Raw genomic sequence first — 16,101 nt, forward strand, 5'->3', positions numbered from 1 at the left:
CACAATGTGTTGTAATTGCCTGTTTATTTACTTGCTCTTTTCTTACCCTATTCAGTAGGATCTTTGTGAGGTCAGAGATAGTGTCTTCTAAATTATATCTCCAGATTTACTACATCGCCTGGCATACTGTAGGTGCTTAATAAGTATTCATAGAATGTTCTATTGTAGAGATATGCATAAAACAGTATAAAAGTACAAAGGAAGGGCATGTAAATCAGAGTAGAGGTCTGGGAAAGGCCTCCTAGGAGAGGTGACATTTGAGGTTGATGTGTAGGACGAGTTGGTTAGGTAGGTTGAGAAGGGAGAAAAGGGAGAGGTGTTTCAGGCAGTGAGAATGATGGTACAAATGCACCGAAGGGGAAACTAGGATAGTGCCATTGAGAAACAGCCAATGACTCAGTATGGCTGCAGAGAAGGTCGGAGGGATGCGGTGGCAGGAAATAAAGCTGACAGGAAGGCAAGGGCTGAATCATGAAGAAATCTGAATTTTATTCAGAAATCCCCATTTTCATTTCAGGTTTGAACTTTTTTGACAAAGACACAAGGCACATCCTCTGATGTGTGTCATAACAGAAATAACATGAAATGGTGACACGCAGAAGCAAGAGTAGTAATTCAAGAAAACCTGGCTTGCAATGTTGGCTCCTCTAGGACCAGTTCTGTAACTCTGGGCAAGTCATTTCACCTCTCTCAGCCTCTGAGGTACTGTGACACAGTGATAAAAATATCCACCTCAAGTGGTGTTCTGAGGACCAAACCCCATAATGTACGTAAAGTGCCTGGGACACGGCATCAAAAATAATAGTCTTCGTTCTTTTTTCCTCTGGGCCTCATCTACCTCATCTGCAAACGGGGAGGAGGCCAGGCTGCTGTCCCAGGCCGCTCCTAGGTGCAGGATTAACAGTGGAAGGAGAGGTGTACAGAGGTCTCCTCACCTTGGGCTGGTTCGGCCGCCGCTCAGCCGGGCGGGGGCGCTCTAGGCTGCTCCTTGGCGCTCTATGGTTCTTCCTTCGCCCCGGAAGTGGTTTGGCGGCTGGGGTTGGTAAGGTCGGGCCATGGTGGGGCAGAGGTTGGAAGATGGCGTGGCGAGGCTGGGCGCAGAGAGGCTGGGGTTGTGGCCAGGCGTGGGCTCCACTGGTGAGCGGCCGCAGCGGCGAGGAGGTCACTGTGGCCCTAGCCCCGCCACGGCTGTTCGGACGCAGGTAATGGCCGCCGCTCTGGGCTTCTCACCTCTCTATCCCTGAGTTCCAGCCTCGCATCCTCAGGGGCGGAGACTGTCCAGGCCTCTTCTGCTGCCGCCAGTTCACTCCATTCTCCTTAGCTGTTCCTTCTCACTCCTGTCGCCTGCGTCCAGCCCTCGCTTCTTGCCTCCCTGCCCCGGGCTGGGCTGCAGTGACCGGCCCTGGCCCGGCCCTCCGTGAGCCCGCACTTTCTTCTTGCCATCTAAAGGGACGTGACGGGAAGGGGAACCGCTGCCGGCTTAATTGCGTGCCACATTTCCTAATCCTGAGAAGAAACGATTGACCTCCTTTTTTAAGTAAAGCGGTAGTATAGCTGGTAGAATGGCAGAGCTATGGTTCTTATTCTCTCTCAATTTAATCATAAACCCTATGTTCCATTGCAACCAATTATCTCATTTAGCGTCCAGGGAGTTAAGGGAAGACGAAGTCAAAGGATGTCTCTTTGCCTCTTGCAGAGAGGTAGGAGAGGCTTTTCTGTTGAAGAAATGAGACAATGGAGTATTTAACTCCCAGATGATCTGGGAAGAAAACTGCCAAGCCTACCCGAGTAGAAGCTGTGTGAAGATTATGGTCTATCAGTATTTGCTGATTTTTGCATTCGAATAATTCAATTTTGAGTTGAGAAAGAATAGAAACTCCTTAACTGTCCAAGAATCTGATTTATAGTTGGCTTTGAAATTTGTCCCTCATCTTTCATGCAAAGTTTCAACCCTCTTAATTTCCGACTTAGTTAGATGGGTTCCACAGATCCACCTAATTGATGGTAGCAAGGAACATGAAGTGTTTATAAACACATGGGCTAGCCATAGGTAAGTAAGTGAGGCTCCAGTATGGTGGAGCTTTTGCCTATTCTTAAACATCATCTGGAGTGGTTGTAAAAACATCCTATTTCCCAGGCCTCCCCCCTGCCCACCCAGTGTTACCAAATCAGAATCAGGAGAAGAGTGGAAGAATCTATTTCTTACAAGCATTCCAAATGAATTTTATCAAGGATTTGTGAAAAACTTGCATATATTGTATCTTTTTTTTTTTTTTTTTTTTTTTTGAGACAGAGTCTCGCTTTGTTGCCCAGGCTAGAGTGAGTGCCGTGGCGTCAGCCTAGCTCACAGCAACCTCAAACTCCTGGGCTGGAGTGATCCTTCTGCCTCAGCCTCCCAGGTAGCTGGGACTACAGGCATGAGCCACCATGCCCGGCTAATTTTTTATATATATATCAGTTGGCCAATTAATTTCTTTCTATTTATAGTAGAGACGGGGTCTCGCTCTTGCTCAGGCTGGTTTTGAACTCCTGACCTTGAGCAATCCGCCCGCCTCGGCCTCCCAAGAGCTAGGATTACAGGCGTGAGCCACAGCGCCCGGCCCATATATTGTATCTTAACAATATACTGTAATATGGAGCAGTAGGGGCTAATCTTATAATCTTAGAGTGGGTGGGGAATAGAGAATGAGGAAGTCAGGTGGAAGTAGTGATGGAGTTCAGTGGTCCTGATTCCATTGTTTACTCCAAATCCCATTTGAGATTGCATAGCTTAAGGGGGAAGAAAAGATTAATACTGTATGTTTAGGAAGCAATAAGTGTGTTAAATATTTAAGATTTGTGTACACATCACTGTACTGGTTTTAGGAAGGGGAAGCAGAAGAAAACTAACTTGATTAATGAGGAGCCTCCAATAGGAATTGGGCATGAAGACCATTTGAAACAAATGAACAAGAAGATTAGTATCTCATTTTCCAAAAGCTTACCATTTATATGGAAAGTTTGAAAATGACATTTTTGTGCTTACATAGAAAACTATGCATTATGTAGATAAGCCTGAAATAGAGCATTTGCTTCCGATGCCTCTGGAAACAAACACTTCAAGTTAATGGGGAGCTTGAGTTACCTTGTATATAACCTTTATTAGATCTGTTTTGACTTCCTGTGGCAGAGGAAGGACTCGATCCATGCAATAGGCCTGAAGTGGGGCCAGGAATTTGTATTATACAAGCACTATAAGTGGTGATACAGGGGTCCACAGGAACCCACAAGCCAAGAATAGTTTAAATTTTTAAAGGGTGTAAAACAAAAAAATATGTGGTGGATTTTAGTAGTCCACAAAGACTAAAATATCTCCTATCTGGCCTTTTACAGAAAAAGCAAAAAAAATCTCATTTAGGCTCTTCAGAAACTTTTTTATCAAGCTTCTGGCAGCACTTCTGTAAAACGTGGTTTAGGTTTGAAAGTAGAAACCTGCGTTATTTGTCAATTGTGTGAAACTATCCAAGAGAAGAAAATAGTTGATTTTAGCACTTAACACAGAGCCTAAAACTTATACATTGAGGTGATAGTCTTAAGATATATTTAGGTAAGATACTTAAAATTAGTAAATCAGGTGTATTATTTCCCCTGTTTAACTCACCATCTATTAAGATGGGTTTCAAGAAAATGATTTTGGTGTGCAAGAGTTCATATAAGGTCTCCCTACCTCTGCCAAATATATCTATTTTGTTTTAAGTGGAATGAATCTAATCAATTGTGCTTAGAGTTACCTCCATTGAACATTAGGCCATTTCTCCTCAATTTGTTCATATAGATCTTTAGTAATATAGATATTAGTGCTAACCTGTTTGTATACTTAAGGTGCGTTATCTTCTCACCTTCTTAAAAACAATCCATGAGACTGTATTACCTTACCATTAAGCCAGCAGATATATGGACATGACTTTTTTTCAAGTTATAGGATCATATTAAACTAAACAATAGCTATGTGGCTAGTGGCAGCTCAAGTATTCATGAGATCTTCCCACTTGAAGCACAGTAGATTGCTTCCACAAATCACTAATTATTGGCAGAAGGACCAAAGCAGCAGAGCGAAAGGTCAGGCCTGTCTGGGACCCTCTTCCCTCATTCCTATCCATTTTATTGTGCTGCTTCACTTTATTTTCCTAATTTATTTCAGGTAAGTAATTTATTTTTTCATCTTATATACCTATCTGAATGGGTAGAGCTAAATAACCTAACTCTGTGAATAAGATCGGAAACATTTACAATTAGAGACATTTATGCTTTTCCTGGTTTGCTAGGCATTTTAAGGAATTTAACACAAAAACTCCCTAAAGATAGTGTACCTTGTGATGTAATACGTAATGAATGTACTTATTACATCTGAAAGCATCCTTTTGTCAAAGAAAACCCAACTGTGACATAAGCAATTAGGAAATTTATTGGTTTATGCAATTGACAAGTCTAGAGGTGGGACTGGTTTCTAGTGGCTTAAGTCAGTCATGAGCTTGATGTGCCTCCCCAAACCGAATGGCTGGAAATTCCAGGATACAGTTTGTAGAAGGAGAGAGGGGATGGGTACTGGGAGTTAGCCCTAGTGAAACGTTTGTATTGGAATTCCTTGTTATGTTACCTAGTTAGGATAAATCTGTAGCTAACAAACCATTCTAATTTAAGTAGAAGTGTTGTTGGAAGAGTTGGAATTCAGGTTCTAGCTTCTTGCTATTCAAAGTGGTTCATGAACCAGCTGTTTGGGCTCATCTAGGACAGGAGTTTGGCAAACTTATTTTGTAAAAGGCCAGACAGAAAATATGGCCTTCTTTTTAACAACTCTTTAAAAATGTAAAAACCATTCTTCACTGGAGGGTCAAATGCACCCTGCAGGCCATAGTTTGCCAACCCCTAATTTAGAAGCTTATTTAGAAATGCAGAATCTCAGACTTATCCTGCCCCAGGCCTGTTAAATTAGAATCTGATTTTAATGAGATCTCCAGGTGATCTGTATGTAGACTAAAGTTTTCCCCAAACCTGTGGTAGATTTCAACCCTGGCCGCACATGAAAATCACTTGAGGAATTCTTAAAAATATGGAGGCCTTGGTTCCACTCCTGGAGATTCTAATTTAATTGATGTGAGGTGGAGCCTTGGTACGGTATTTTTAAGAGCTCATTGGGCAATTCTGTTGTATAGCTAGGATTGAGAATTACTGCTGTAGACTAAGCTTTCAGAATCATAACTGCCTGTACCACAACTGGTGTGGTAGATTAAAAAGCATGGCTGCGATATTTTGCAGCTCCTCTCATCAGAGTTGGAGTTGATTTCTCTATTCCTTTAAGCTAGGTTGGCTTGTGACTTGCTTTGACCAGTAGCATGTGACAGAAGTAATGTGTGAGGTCTAGAGTCTGGGTTTCAAAAAGCCTTGCAGCTTTTGCCTCTTGGAACACTCCCTCTGCCATAGTAGAAGCTTTTGGTAGACTACTGAATACTGAGAGACTGGCACTAAGGCTCCAGTGAGTGAGGCCATCTTTTACTCTTTAGCTCTAGTCAGTCAGATGACTGGCTGCATGAGTGACCCAGCTGAGGGCAACTAACCTACAAAATCATGGGAAATAATAAATTATGGTTTTAAGCCAGTAAGTTTTAGGCTGGCTCCTTATGCAGTAATAAATGAGACACCTGGGAAAACTGCTACCAAATCAGGATCTACTGACTAAAAGATCTGTGCTGTCTCTGCCATTATTTTCTTTCTTTCTTTTTTTTCTTTTAGAGACAGGGTCTCACTCTGTCACTGAGGCTAGAGTGCAGTGATACAATAATAGCTTACTGTAACCTTGAACTCCTGGGCTCAAGTGAACTCCCTTGAACTCCCACCTCAACTTCCTGAGTAGCTGGGACTACAGGTGCATGCCACCACTCCTAGCTAATTTTTTTTTTTTTTTTTTTTTTTGAGACAAGAGTCTCACTCTGTTGCTTAGGCTAGAGTGCCATGGCGTCAGCCTAGCTCACAGCAACTTCAAACTCCTGGGCTCAAGCAATCCTTCTGCCTCTGCCTCCTTAGTAGCTGGGACTACAGGCATGTGCTACCATGCCCAGCTAAGTTTTTCTATATGTTTTTAGTTTGCCAACTAATTTCTTTCTATTTTTAGTAGAGATGGGGTCTCACTCTTGCTCAGGCTGGTTTCGAACTGCCGACCTTGAGCGATCTGCCCGCTTTGACCTCCCAGAGCACTAGGATTACAGGCGTGAGCCACAGTGCCCAGCGCACTCCTACCTAATTTTTAAAAATTTCTGTAGAGATCGGGGCTCACGTTGTTGCCTAGGCTGGTCTGAAACTTCTGGCCCCAAGTGATCCTTCTGCTTCAGCCTCCCTAAGCACCGGGATGCCACCATGCCCAGCCTCCACCATTATTTTCACTAGCAAAATTGATGCCTCATGTCTTTTTACTAAATTCAGTTCTGAATTTAAGTATTATGGCAATGTAGCTGATTAGCAAACCCTGATCTCGTCTGGAATCCTAACTACAGGGAGGCCTGGGAAGTTTCTGGCTTCTAATTCCTGCAGCTTATGAATGCACCCTAGGTAACAGGTTCAGTGAACCAAGATAGTATCTATTTCTATCTATCAAGTTCTCTATGTCCCAATAGAGGCATACCTCTACGATGTTGTGAATTTGGTTCCAGACGATAAAGTGAGTCACACAAATTTTTTGGCTTCCCGGTGCCAAACTTTGCATATAAAAGTTATGTTTATACCATACTGTAGTCTGTTAAGTGTGCAGTAGCATTATATCTTAAAAAACCCCACACATACCTTAATTTAAAAATACTTCATTGCTAAAAAATGGTAATAATCATCTGAGCCTTAAGTGACTCATAATCTTTTTGTTGGTATAGGATCTTGCCTCGATGATGGCTGCTAATTCATTAGGTAGTGATTGCTGAAGGTTGGGGTGGCTGTGGCATTTTTTAAAATACATTTTTCTAAATTTAAAAAAATTTTTTTACAGAGTCTTGCTCTGTCACCCAGGCTGGAGTGCAGTGGCATGATCATAGCTCACTGCAACCTTCAACTCTTGGGCTCAAGTGATCCTTCTGCCTCAGCCTCTTGAGTAGCTGAGACTATAGATAGATATGTATCATCATGCCAAGCTAATTTTTTTTTTCTTCACCTTGGGGCTGGATTTTGTTGCATACTCTTGGTGTCCTTAGCCCTATACTTATTTCTGGTGAGATTCTCAAGGTAAATATTTTAGGCAAAATATCTGGCTTTGCTTTAAGTCCAAATTCCCAACTTAGTCTGTTTGTGTTCCTTTTCAAATGCTGTGCTTCAAAATTTTAAATGAATTGGTGAGATACAGAAGTAATCTTTTATTAGAACTGATTGAGTAGTATTAAGCTGTTGAAAATATAAGGAATTCTAGGCTGGGCGCAGTGGCTCACGCCTGTAATCCTAGCACTCTGGGAGGCTGAGTCAGGCGGATTGCTCGAGGTCAGGAGTTCGAAACCAGCCTGAGCAAGAGCGAGACCATGTCTCTACTATAAATAGAAAGAAATTAATTGGCCACCTAATATATATAGAAAAAAATTAGCTGGGCATGGTGGTGCATGCCTGTAGTCCCAGCTACTCGGGAGGCTGAGGCAGAAGGATCACTCCAGCCCAGGAGTTTGAGGTTGCTGTGAGCCAGGCTGACGCCACGGCACTCACTCTAGCCTGGGCAACAAAGTGAGACTCTGTCTTGAAAAAAAAAAAAAAAAAAGAAAGAAAATATAAGGAATTCTCATCTTCTGTATTTCTTGGTCTAGTAAGAGAGAAATGCTAGAAACCAACAATACTGTGGTTTCCAACAGTATTGTTGGTTTCTAGCATTTGTGATCTTCACAGTAAACATATTCCCATTACTTTGTCACACCTTTGTTTTGGCCCAAAGTGGCATAACTTGTTCTGATTACTTTCCACTTCATTTACTAAAGCTATCTCCAGGTTACTTTGGAATATTTAATAAAAATCAAATCCAGTTGTGAAGGATTCACATCTGCCACTTTAAAGATTATGTTGGGGGAAGAGGGGAGGGGTGTGCACTTTCAGACCCCTGCTCTCTCTGCTTCACCACACACACACACACAAATTAAAAATAAAAAAATAAAGATATCAAGTATGCATTTGGCTGTAAGTAAACTGATGGTTGTTAGGGGAGGTTATTTATCTAATATAGGATGATTGGAAGTAAGTGGCTACTGCCTTTGCTCAGTGGCATGAAAATGTCAAGGTAGTATCTAAGTTCCTTGGCCTTTCTCTTGACATTCAAGATGACTGCCCTAGCTCCAGGCCTTACATCATTATTCAAGGCAGAAAGGTGTGTGTGTGTCATCAGTGATGTGTCCATTTTTATCAAGTAAGCAAAGTCTTTCCAAGAGGCTCCTGAAAATTGTTAAGTCTCATTTGGATAGAATTCTGTGTGATACTGCTACCACTAGCCATAGGGGAGGCTGGAAAAGTGAAGATGTTTATCATTTGTAGCCATTTATAGAAAAAGCACATCAGGGGAAAGGGTTAGAAATAGATTTGGGATTAGTTATTCAACAGTGTTTGCTACAGGGTATTCATTCATGAAACTGTTAACACACTCTGAAGGCACTTAAAGTATCATTAACATTGTTTGAATAAGTAAATAACTTTCCAAAATAGATTTCTTGGAAAGAAATATCACTTATTTGGAAGTATAAATTCTGGATTATTTGAAATTTCAAGTCAAATTACTTTATCACTGCTCCCCATCCTCACTGTGATTTCTGAGAAGTTGAACTGAATAGACTCAGTGTTGAAGAGAAAGTGCATTCTAGACAAGTGATAGTAGTAGTAGGAGCTGTATCATTTTTCTGAGTTTTATTGGTGGTTTCCTTAATGCCGATTAGATACTTTTACCGGGATAGCCTATAAGCATCTTTTTTAATGCTAAAAATACTTCACTGAGATATAATTTACATGGAGTGAAAAGTCTGGGTATTAAATGCATAGACTGCAAATTCTGATAAATGTATACACCTGTGTGACCACCTGTGTGATAGATACACTGTGTGTATCCATCGCCCCAGTAAGTTCCCTTTTGTCCCTTTCCAGGTAAGCCCCACCCACTCCAGGCAACCACTATTCTGATACTTAACCGATTAGTGTGTCTTCTTCAACTTACTATAAATGGGATCAATAACATATAATGTACTCTTTTGTGTTTGACTGCTTTTGCTCAACAGTGTTTTTGAGAGTTATCCATTATGTGTGCTCAGTTCTTTCTTAGTTTCTTCCCTTTTTTGGTGAGTGGGACAAGTATAGTATTGCATTGTATGAATATATCACAGTTTATCCATTTTCTGTTGATGGATATTTAAGTTCTGTTTTAGCTAGAAAAATAAAGCTAGAGTGGTAATTCTAGGCTTGCATGGCTGAGGTGGGAGGATCACTTTGGGGCTAGGACTTTAAGACTAGCCTAGGCAAGAGACCATCTCTTAAAAAATAAAAACAATTAGTCAAGCATGGTGGCATGCATCTGTTATCCTAGCTACTCTGAAGGCTGACGCAGGAGGATGGCTTGAGCCCAGAAGTTCAAGGCTGCAGTGAGCTATGATCACACTGCTGTACTCCAGCCTGGGCAGCAGAGCCAGACTTTATCTCTTAAAAAAAAAAAAAAAAAAAAAGCTGCTATGACCACATGACTGCAAGTATTTTAAACAGCACCCCAAATGGAAGTGTACATCCTTCATCTTCTAATTTCCCATTTTGAGGCCTCTGGTTTTCCTTATTTTAGTGAATAGTTCCACCTTCCTTTCAGTTATTCAAAATAAAACTAACAATCATTTTTGACCCCTTCTTTATTCTAACATAATATTTACCTTCTTTTTATTATGGACTAGGCTTGATGGTAGAGATACAGTGAATATAAAACTGTAATTTAGTGGGGCCCTGGGTAGTAATTGAGATAAGTATTAGAACAGAGCTTTAGAACCCTAGGATTGCAAATGAGAGACCTATCCAGCCCAAGAGAGCTAGGAAGATTCCTGGAGGAGGAGATATATAAATTGAATTCTGAAGAGCACAAAAAGTTCACAAAGGGAAATAAATACCATAGTAAGAGTAGCATTGTCATAGAAAGCAGGGCAGATCCCGGGAACTACAAGGAAGTCAGTCTAACAGATATAGAGAGGATTTGGGTTGTGGGGGAGAGGAAGTAGGAGGAAGTGGCAATAGAGAAGAGGGGAACAGATTTAAGGAAATGTGCTGAGTTTGATGTGGTGATGAACAATTGTAAGATTTAAAGCAGAGGAATATTACATTTATGCTTAATACATACAAAGTGAAGGATGAATTTGGAGTGGGGCAATATTGGAAGCAAGGAGGTCTGCTAGGAAATGGTAGAGTATTCCAAGCCAGAAGGGATGAGCTAAGGAGTTTGTTGGAATTAGAGATTTTTGGCCCTCATGAGAGGACATTTGAAGAACTATTGAAAGTCTGAGGAAAAGTGATGTGAGGAAAGAAGAACATACAACATGTTAAAGTGTTTGAAGTTAACTGCGATCCAGGCATGAGGTAAGGGACTAGACGAGGAATGAAAAAAATGTTTTTATTTGACAGAGTTGGTTTTTAATTGGATGATAAGAACAAAGGAAAGAGAGAACTCCAAAGTGACTTATAGAATTTTTTATTTTTCATTGGCTTTCTAATCTGATTAGAATTTTTATTTTATTTTTTTTTAAGAGACAGAATCTTGCTTTGTTTCCCAGACTAGAATGTAGTGGTGCAAGCATAACTCACTGTAACCTTGAACTCCTGACCTCAAGCGATCCTCCCACCTTAGCCTCCCAAAGTGCTGGGATTATAGACATGAGCCACCATGCCTGGCCTCTATTTTTAACCTCAGTAACTGAGAACTATGGTCCCACTAAAAGAATAAGGAAGTCAAAAATGGAGGTGTTTCTACAGGAGAATGAGTTAGTTTCATTTTGAATATATTGGTTTTAAAGTAATGGGGGGCATATCCAAGTATTAGTATTCAATATATAGTTGGAAATACAGGACTAGAAAATTGAAGTTAGGACTAAAGAAATATATTTGAATCATTTACTTGCTTAGAAGTCATTCAAGCCACAGAAATGAATTTTTTCTTTTAGTCAGTCAGGTGCGAGCATCTTGTGTCAGAGGCTGGGTTACAAAGATGAAAGACCTGTCCTATCTATGTTTTTGAGGAACTTTGGATCTAGTAGAAGGATAATATGTTCAGGGTACAGTGATAACAAACAGGAAGGGATCTCTACTTTATTGACCTGGAGAAGTTACAGTTTTATAAAAGAAGAAAATGATTTCAAGAATTTATGGGTTGAGTTTGAATGGAGGACTTAGGACTTGAAGATGAATTTGAAGAGTAGGGAGTTCAGTGTTAACAGCAGCTAAAACTGGGAGACATGATTAGTAGTGTCAGATGTTTTAAGGAGGTCAGGCTATAGAGACTCAAAACCCTTTATAAATATATTTGGTGGATGTCCCCAAAACAGTGAAATAAATAAGGGGAGAAGTGAGAGGAATCCATCAATCACTACTTATAAAAGGAAATAATTATTTGAATTTGGAATGGCTTTGAGGACAATACATTTTTAAAAAAAATTTCAATAGATTTACGGGGTACAAGTGTCTTTTGTTACATGGATGAATTGTATAATGCTGAAGTCAGGGCTTTTAGAGTACTGGTCACCAAAATAGTGTACATTTTACTGGATAGGTAATTTTTTTATCCCTCACCCTCCCCTCCCATCTTAGTTTCTAATGAAGGATAATACATTTAAAGTTTGTCCTGTAAAGTGACCAAATTTATAAGATAAAGCGATTCTGTGCTGAATGAAATTGGCAAAAGTTCTGCAGCTTTTTATAGGCCTGCAGATTCTTTCTATGTGGAGGATGGATGGATACAAATTATTTTGTTGATTGATACAAAGTAATAGCCCAAACGGATACCTTCCGAAGAAGTTGCTGTAGTTTTTGTGTCTTGTGACTTTGAATTCTACCTAGGAGTAGGGGTCTTGGCTCTTTTTGGACTGTAGAGAATAAACTGAAATGGTGATGATGCAATGGAGACTCATATTGATGTTTGCAAGATGTCATTGTGTTTCTAATCTGCTATTTTCCCCCATAGGTTTAACTTCTTTATTCAGCAAAAATGTGGATTCAGAAAAGCACCCCGGAAGGTTGAACCTCGAAGATCAGACACAGGGACAAGTGGGACAGCATACAAAAGAAGTGTTTTGATTCCTCCTGTGGAAGAAACAGCCTTTTATCCTTCTCCCCATCCTCTAAGGACTCTTGTAAAACCTTTATTTTTTACTGTTGGGGTAAGAGCTCACATCGCTAGGCGTTACCTATCTCGATGCAAGGGCAGTATTAAAGTTCTGTTTGTCTTGTTTGGGTTCCCTTAAAGTAAGGACAGGTGGAGGGGATCAAAAGAATCTGGGTAGCTGGGCTCATGAAATCTGACTACAGAATATGAATTTAGTAATTGCTTTAGAAACTGGCTCAGTTATGTAAGCCCTGGAGAAGAAACTTATGACCCTCATATTTCGTACAGCATTTTAGTGGATAGTAAGTTGGCATTTTGAATTTTATTTGAAGATTTGTTAATGGAAACAGGCTCCAGGGTACTGTGAAGTTAATAAAATGGGAAATAATAAAATGTCCTTTTAACCTATTAGGTTTCACTGTGCCAGGTGTTCCTTCTGTTGGTTTGTAAAAAGCAATGAAAATGAAGTAGTGTCCTTGATATGTACAGATCTATTTCCCTTTTAAATTTATTTTGTAATATATCTATTTTTATATAGTTTACAGGCTGTGCATTTGGATCAGCTGCTATTTGGCAATATGAATCACTGAAATCAAGGGTCCAGAGTTATTTTGATGGTATAAAAGCTGATTGGTTGGATAGCATAAGACCACAGAAAGAAGGAGACTTCAGAAAGGAGGTAAAAATAAACATTGCTTTCTTCTAGTTAATCACAAATTTTTTATTGATACATAATATGTGTACATATTTTCAGAATACAAGTGATATTTTGATACATTCATATAATGTATAATAATTAAATCAGGGTAATTATAATATCCATCGCCTTAAACATTTATCTTTATGCTGGGAACATTCAAATTATTCGGTACCAGCTATTTTGAAATAGATAGTAAACTGTTGTTTACTATAGTTACTCCAGTGATAATCCCAGTCTTTGAAGTCTGGCTGTTTATGAAATGTTTTTGTTAATGGCAACATTAGATTAATCGATGTCAAGTCGGTTCACTTAATATTCTTCTAGAGTCCTTTTATCACAGTATTTATCAATGTTTTATATGTCTGGCAGTGTTGTACTTGACAGTATTGTGCTTGACAGTGTTATAAGAATTTTGTCCCTCTACCCACGTGCATCAAAAATCACCACAGATAGTCATAAAAAATTAATGTTTTGAGGGCCCATCTTAACTCCACTGAAGTTTAAGGGCCACTGTTATATTACTTTACTGGATTACTTTAGAGTACATATCAGAATCACAGGGAGTTTTTCAAAATATACATGTCTTAGGGATAGAGCTACCAAGTAGATTTTAAAAAGTTTCTCAATGTTATGCTGTTTACATACCTCTGGTACATACCTTCTACGTGTTTCTAACTGTGCTCAGGAGATGGGATGCAAGAAAAAGGCAGAAATACAGAGCTTTCAGAGCTTGTCATTTACTTTATATGCAAGTTGATGGTCCTCCTTCCTCTTAAATGATTTTTAAAAAATGTTTCCTTTTAGATAAAACATAAATATTTTATTTAAGTTGCCAATACTTTTGAGCACTGAGGCTTTAGGTTAATATGTGGTTTCAGATCCATTTTGTTTCAGGCACCTTTGTTTCCTATGATACACTGCCCTGTGGTTGGGACAGTGGGTGGATGTCCTCCTTATTTTTCCCCTTCCTGGGAACAGTGTGATCCTGGCCAACAAGAGGCTGAGAAGAAGGAAGCCTTGGGTTTTCTTTTTATTAGTGGTAGTTTGTGGTTCCTCTAATAAGGGAAAAGGATTCATTCCTCCTTGTTTCCCCATAGACACATTCAAGAAGCACGAGCCCTATCTGTTAAAAGAGGCTTTATGCCAGAGTAGTGATGGATATTTGCAGGTGAAAGTGACAGTAACTAGCAGATTTTTATTAAGTACAGTCTATTTGAGAAGATAGTAAAACTGATCTAATTCCTAAGGAATTATCCTGGATCCCTTAGAAAGCTACAGGTTTCTAGCACATCTTTGCACTATGAAATTTTGATATCTAAATGTACCCAAATGGTTCTTGAGAATGGTGCAAACTGAAAAACTATATATGTACTCTTCATCCAAAGATGGATTGTTTATAATAAAATTAAATAAGTCATAGGTTATAATATATACAATCCATGCCCATTAAAGAAGATTGAAAATATATAAATATAACATGGAAAATGAAAGTCCTAGGAACCCCTTTCATACCATTATATATGCAGTTAATAAAGTCTGGGAACTTACAAGTTAATTTTAATTAAAGTAATGGAATCGTATATATACTGATCTGTAATTTCTTTTATCCTGGATTTATTTTCATAACAAAGTCTTTTCAATTTCATAGTTAGAATACATTTTTTATTTTTTATTTTATTTTTTTTTATTTTTTATTTTTTTGAGACAGAGTCTCACTTTTGTTGCCCAGGCTAGAGTGAGTGCCATGGCGTCAGCCTAGCTCACAGCAACCTCAAACTCCTGGGCTCAAGCGATCCTCCTGCCTCAGCCTCCCAAGTAGCTGGGACTACAGGCATGCGCCACCATGCCTGGCTAATTTTTTTTTGTATATATACTTTCAGTTGGTCAATTAATTTCTTTCTATTTTTAGTAGAGACGGGATCTCGCTCAGGCTGGTTTCGAACTCCTGACCTCGAGCAATCAGCCCGCCTCGGCCTCCCAGAGTGCTAGGATTACAGACGTGAGCCACCGCGCCCGGCTTACATTTTTTATTTAAAAACTTTAATCATGGGAAATTTCCCATGAGTAAAAGTAGAGAGAATAGTATGATGAACCACTGTCATCCAGCTTCAATGGTTACCGACAGATGGCCCATTTTATTTTCCATCTATTTCCCTTTCATTCCCCTCCCTCTCTACTGCTGTATTATTATAAAGCAAATCCTAGGCATATTTCATCCATAGAATTTTCAACACGTATCCCTGAAAAATTAGGATTCTCCTCTCTTTCTAAATGTCATATTCTATTATTATATCTAAAAAAATAGCAATTTTTAATAGAAAATATTCTTGGTTAGACTGTAAAACTACATGAGACCCTGGTATAAATAATCACTTACTTGATACTTGGCTGAATTTCATAGTGTGCTTTACATTATTGTTACTCCTCATGACAACATTGCCAGATATTTGTTATTGTCTCATTTTCTATATCAGGAAACTGAAGTTTAGAAGTTGTGTGAAGCCTCAGAGCTAATCAGTGGTTTTATGTAGAGAATGTAGGCTGACTATAAATACATGCCTTTCTAGTCTACCACTTATTTATTATGTCTGTGATCACTAGTGACTTTTACAGATGAAGATTTCTCCTTTTATGTATAAGGCATTTCCTTTCTGGATTTTCATTTTCCTAGCCTGAAACTTCACATACGGTGATATGCAATTTTCCTTCTGTTTTAGATTAACAAGTTGTGGAATAACCTTAGTGATGGCCAGCGGACTGTGACAGGTTTGTGTTAGCTTACACGTTTTAGCCATTCAAGGGAAGAGAAATCAAACCAAAAGGTACAGTATGTCGCAGGCAATGGCTTTTGTACTGTGCTCACCAGTGGTTTAGAAGACAGAGAGTCTCTGTACCTGTAGGCTAATGTAATAGTATAAAAAATAATGTGGCATGAAGAGTCACATGATGCTCTGGGTCAGTTATTATATTTTCTAATTTTGATCTGGTGTGATACTGATCAAATGATCAATTTGTTGTAGAATCCCAGCTTGTGAAATAGCTTATGAGTAATTATTACTTCCGCTATTAAGAAAACTAAAGA

At 39.3% G+C, this 16,101-nt stretch overlaps 1 protein-coding gene across 2 annotated transcripts in view; it reads left to right on the top strand.

Annotated features, from left to right (window-relative positions):
* Nucleotides 1-1,007: 1,007 nt before the first annotated feature.
* PARL (presenilin associated rhomboid like) overlaps nucleotides 1,008-16,101 on the top strand; it is a 35,894-nt gene continuing 20,800 nt past the window's right edge. The window contains exons 1-4 of one of the 2 annotated variants that reach the window (XM_020286483.2): nucleotides 1,008-1,202; nucleotides 12,179-12,374; nucleotides 12,858-12,998; nucleotides 15,737-15,785. In XM_020286483.2, the coding sequence (XP_020142072.1) occupies nucleotides 1,078-1,202; nucleotides 12,179-12,374; nucleotides 12,858-12,998; nucleotides 15,737-15,785 (511 nt within the window). In that variant the 5' untranslated portion in view covers nucleotides 1,008-1,077. The remainder of the gene's footprint in view (nucleotides 1,203-12,178; nucleotides 12,375-12,857; nucleotides 12,999-15,736; nucleotides 15,786-16,101) is intronic. The other variant, XM_012736938.3, reaches the window with a different exon arrangement.

The sequence above is a fragment of the Microcebus murinus genome, chromosome 1 (assembly GCF_040939455.1).
Source record: "Microcebus murinus isolate Inina chromosome 1, M.murinus_Inina_mat1.0, whole genome shotgun sequence".
Classification (NCBI taxonomy): Eukaryota; Metazoa; Chordata; class Mammalia; order Primates; family Cheirogaleidae; genus Microcebus; species Microcebus murinus.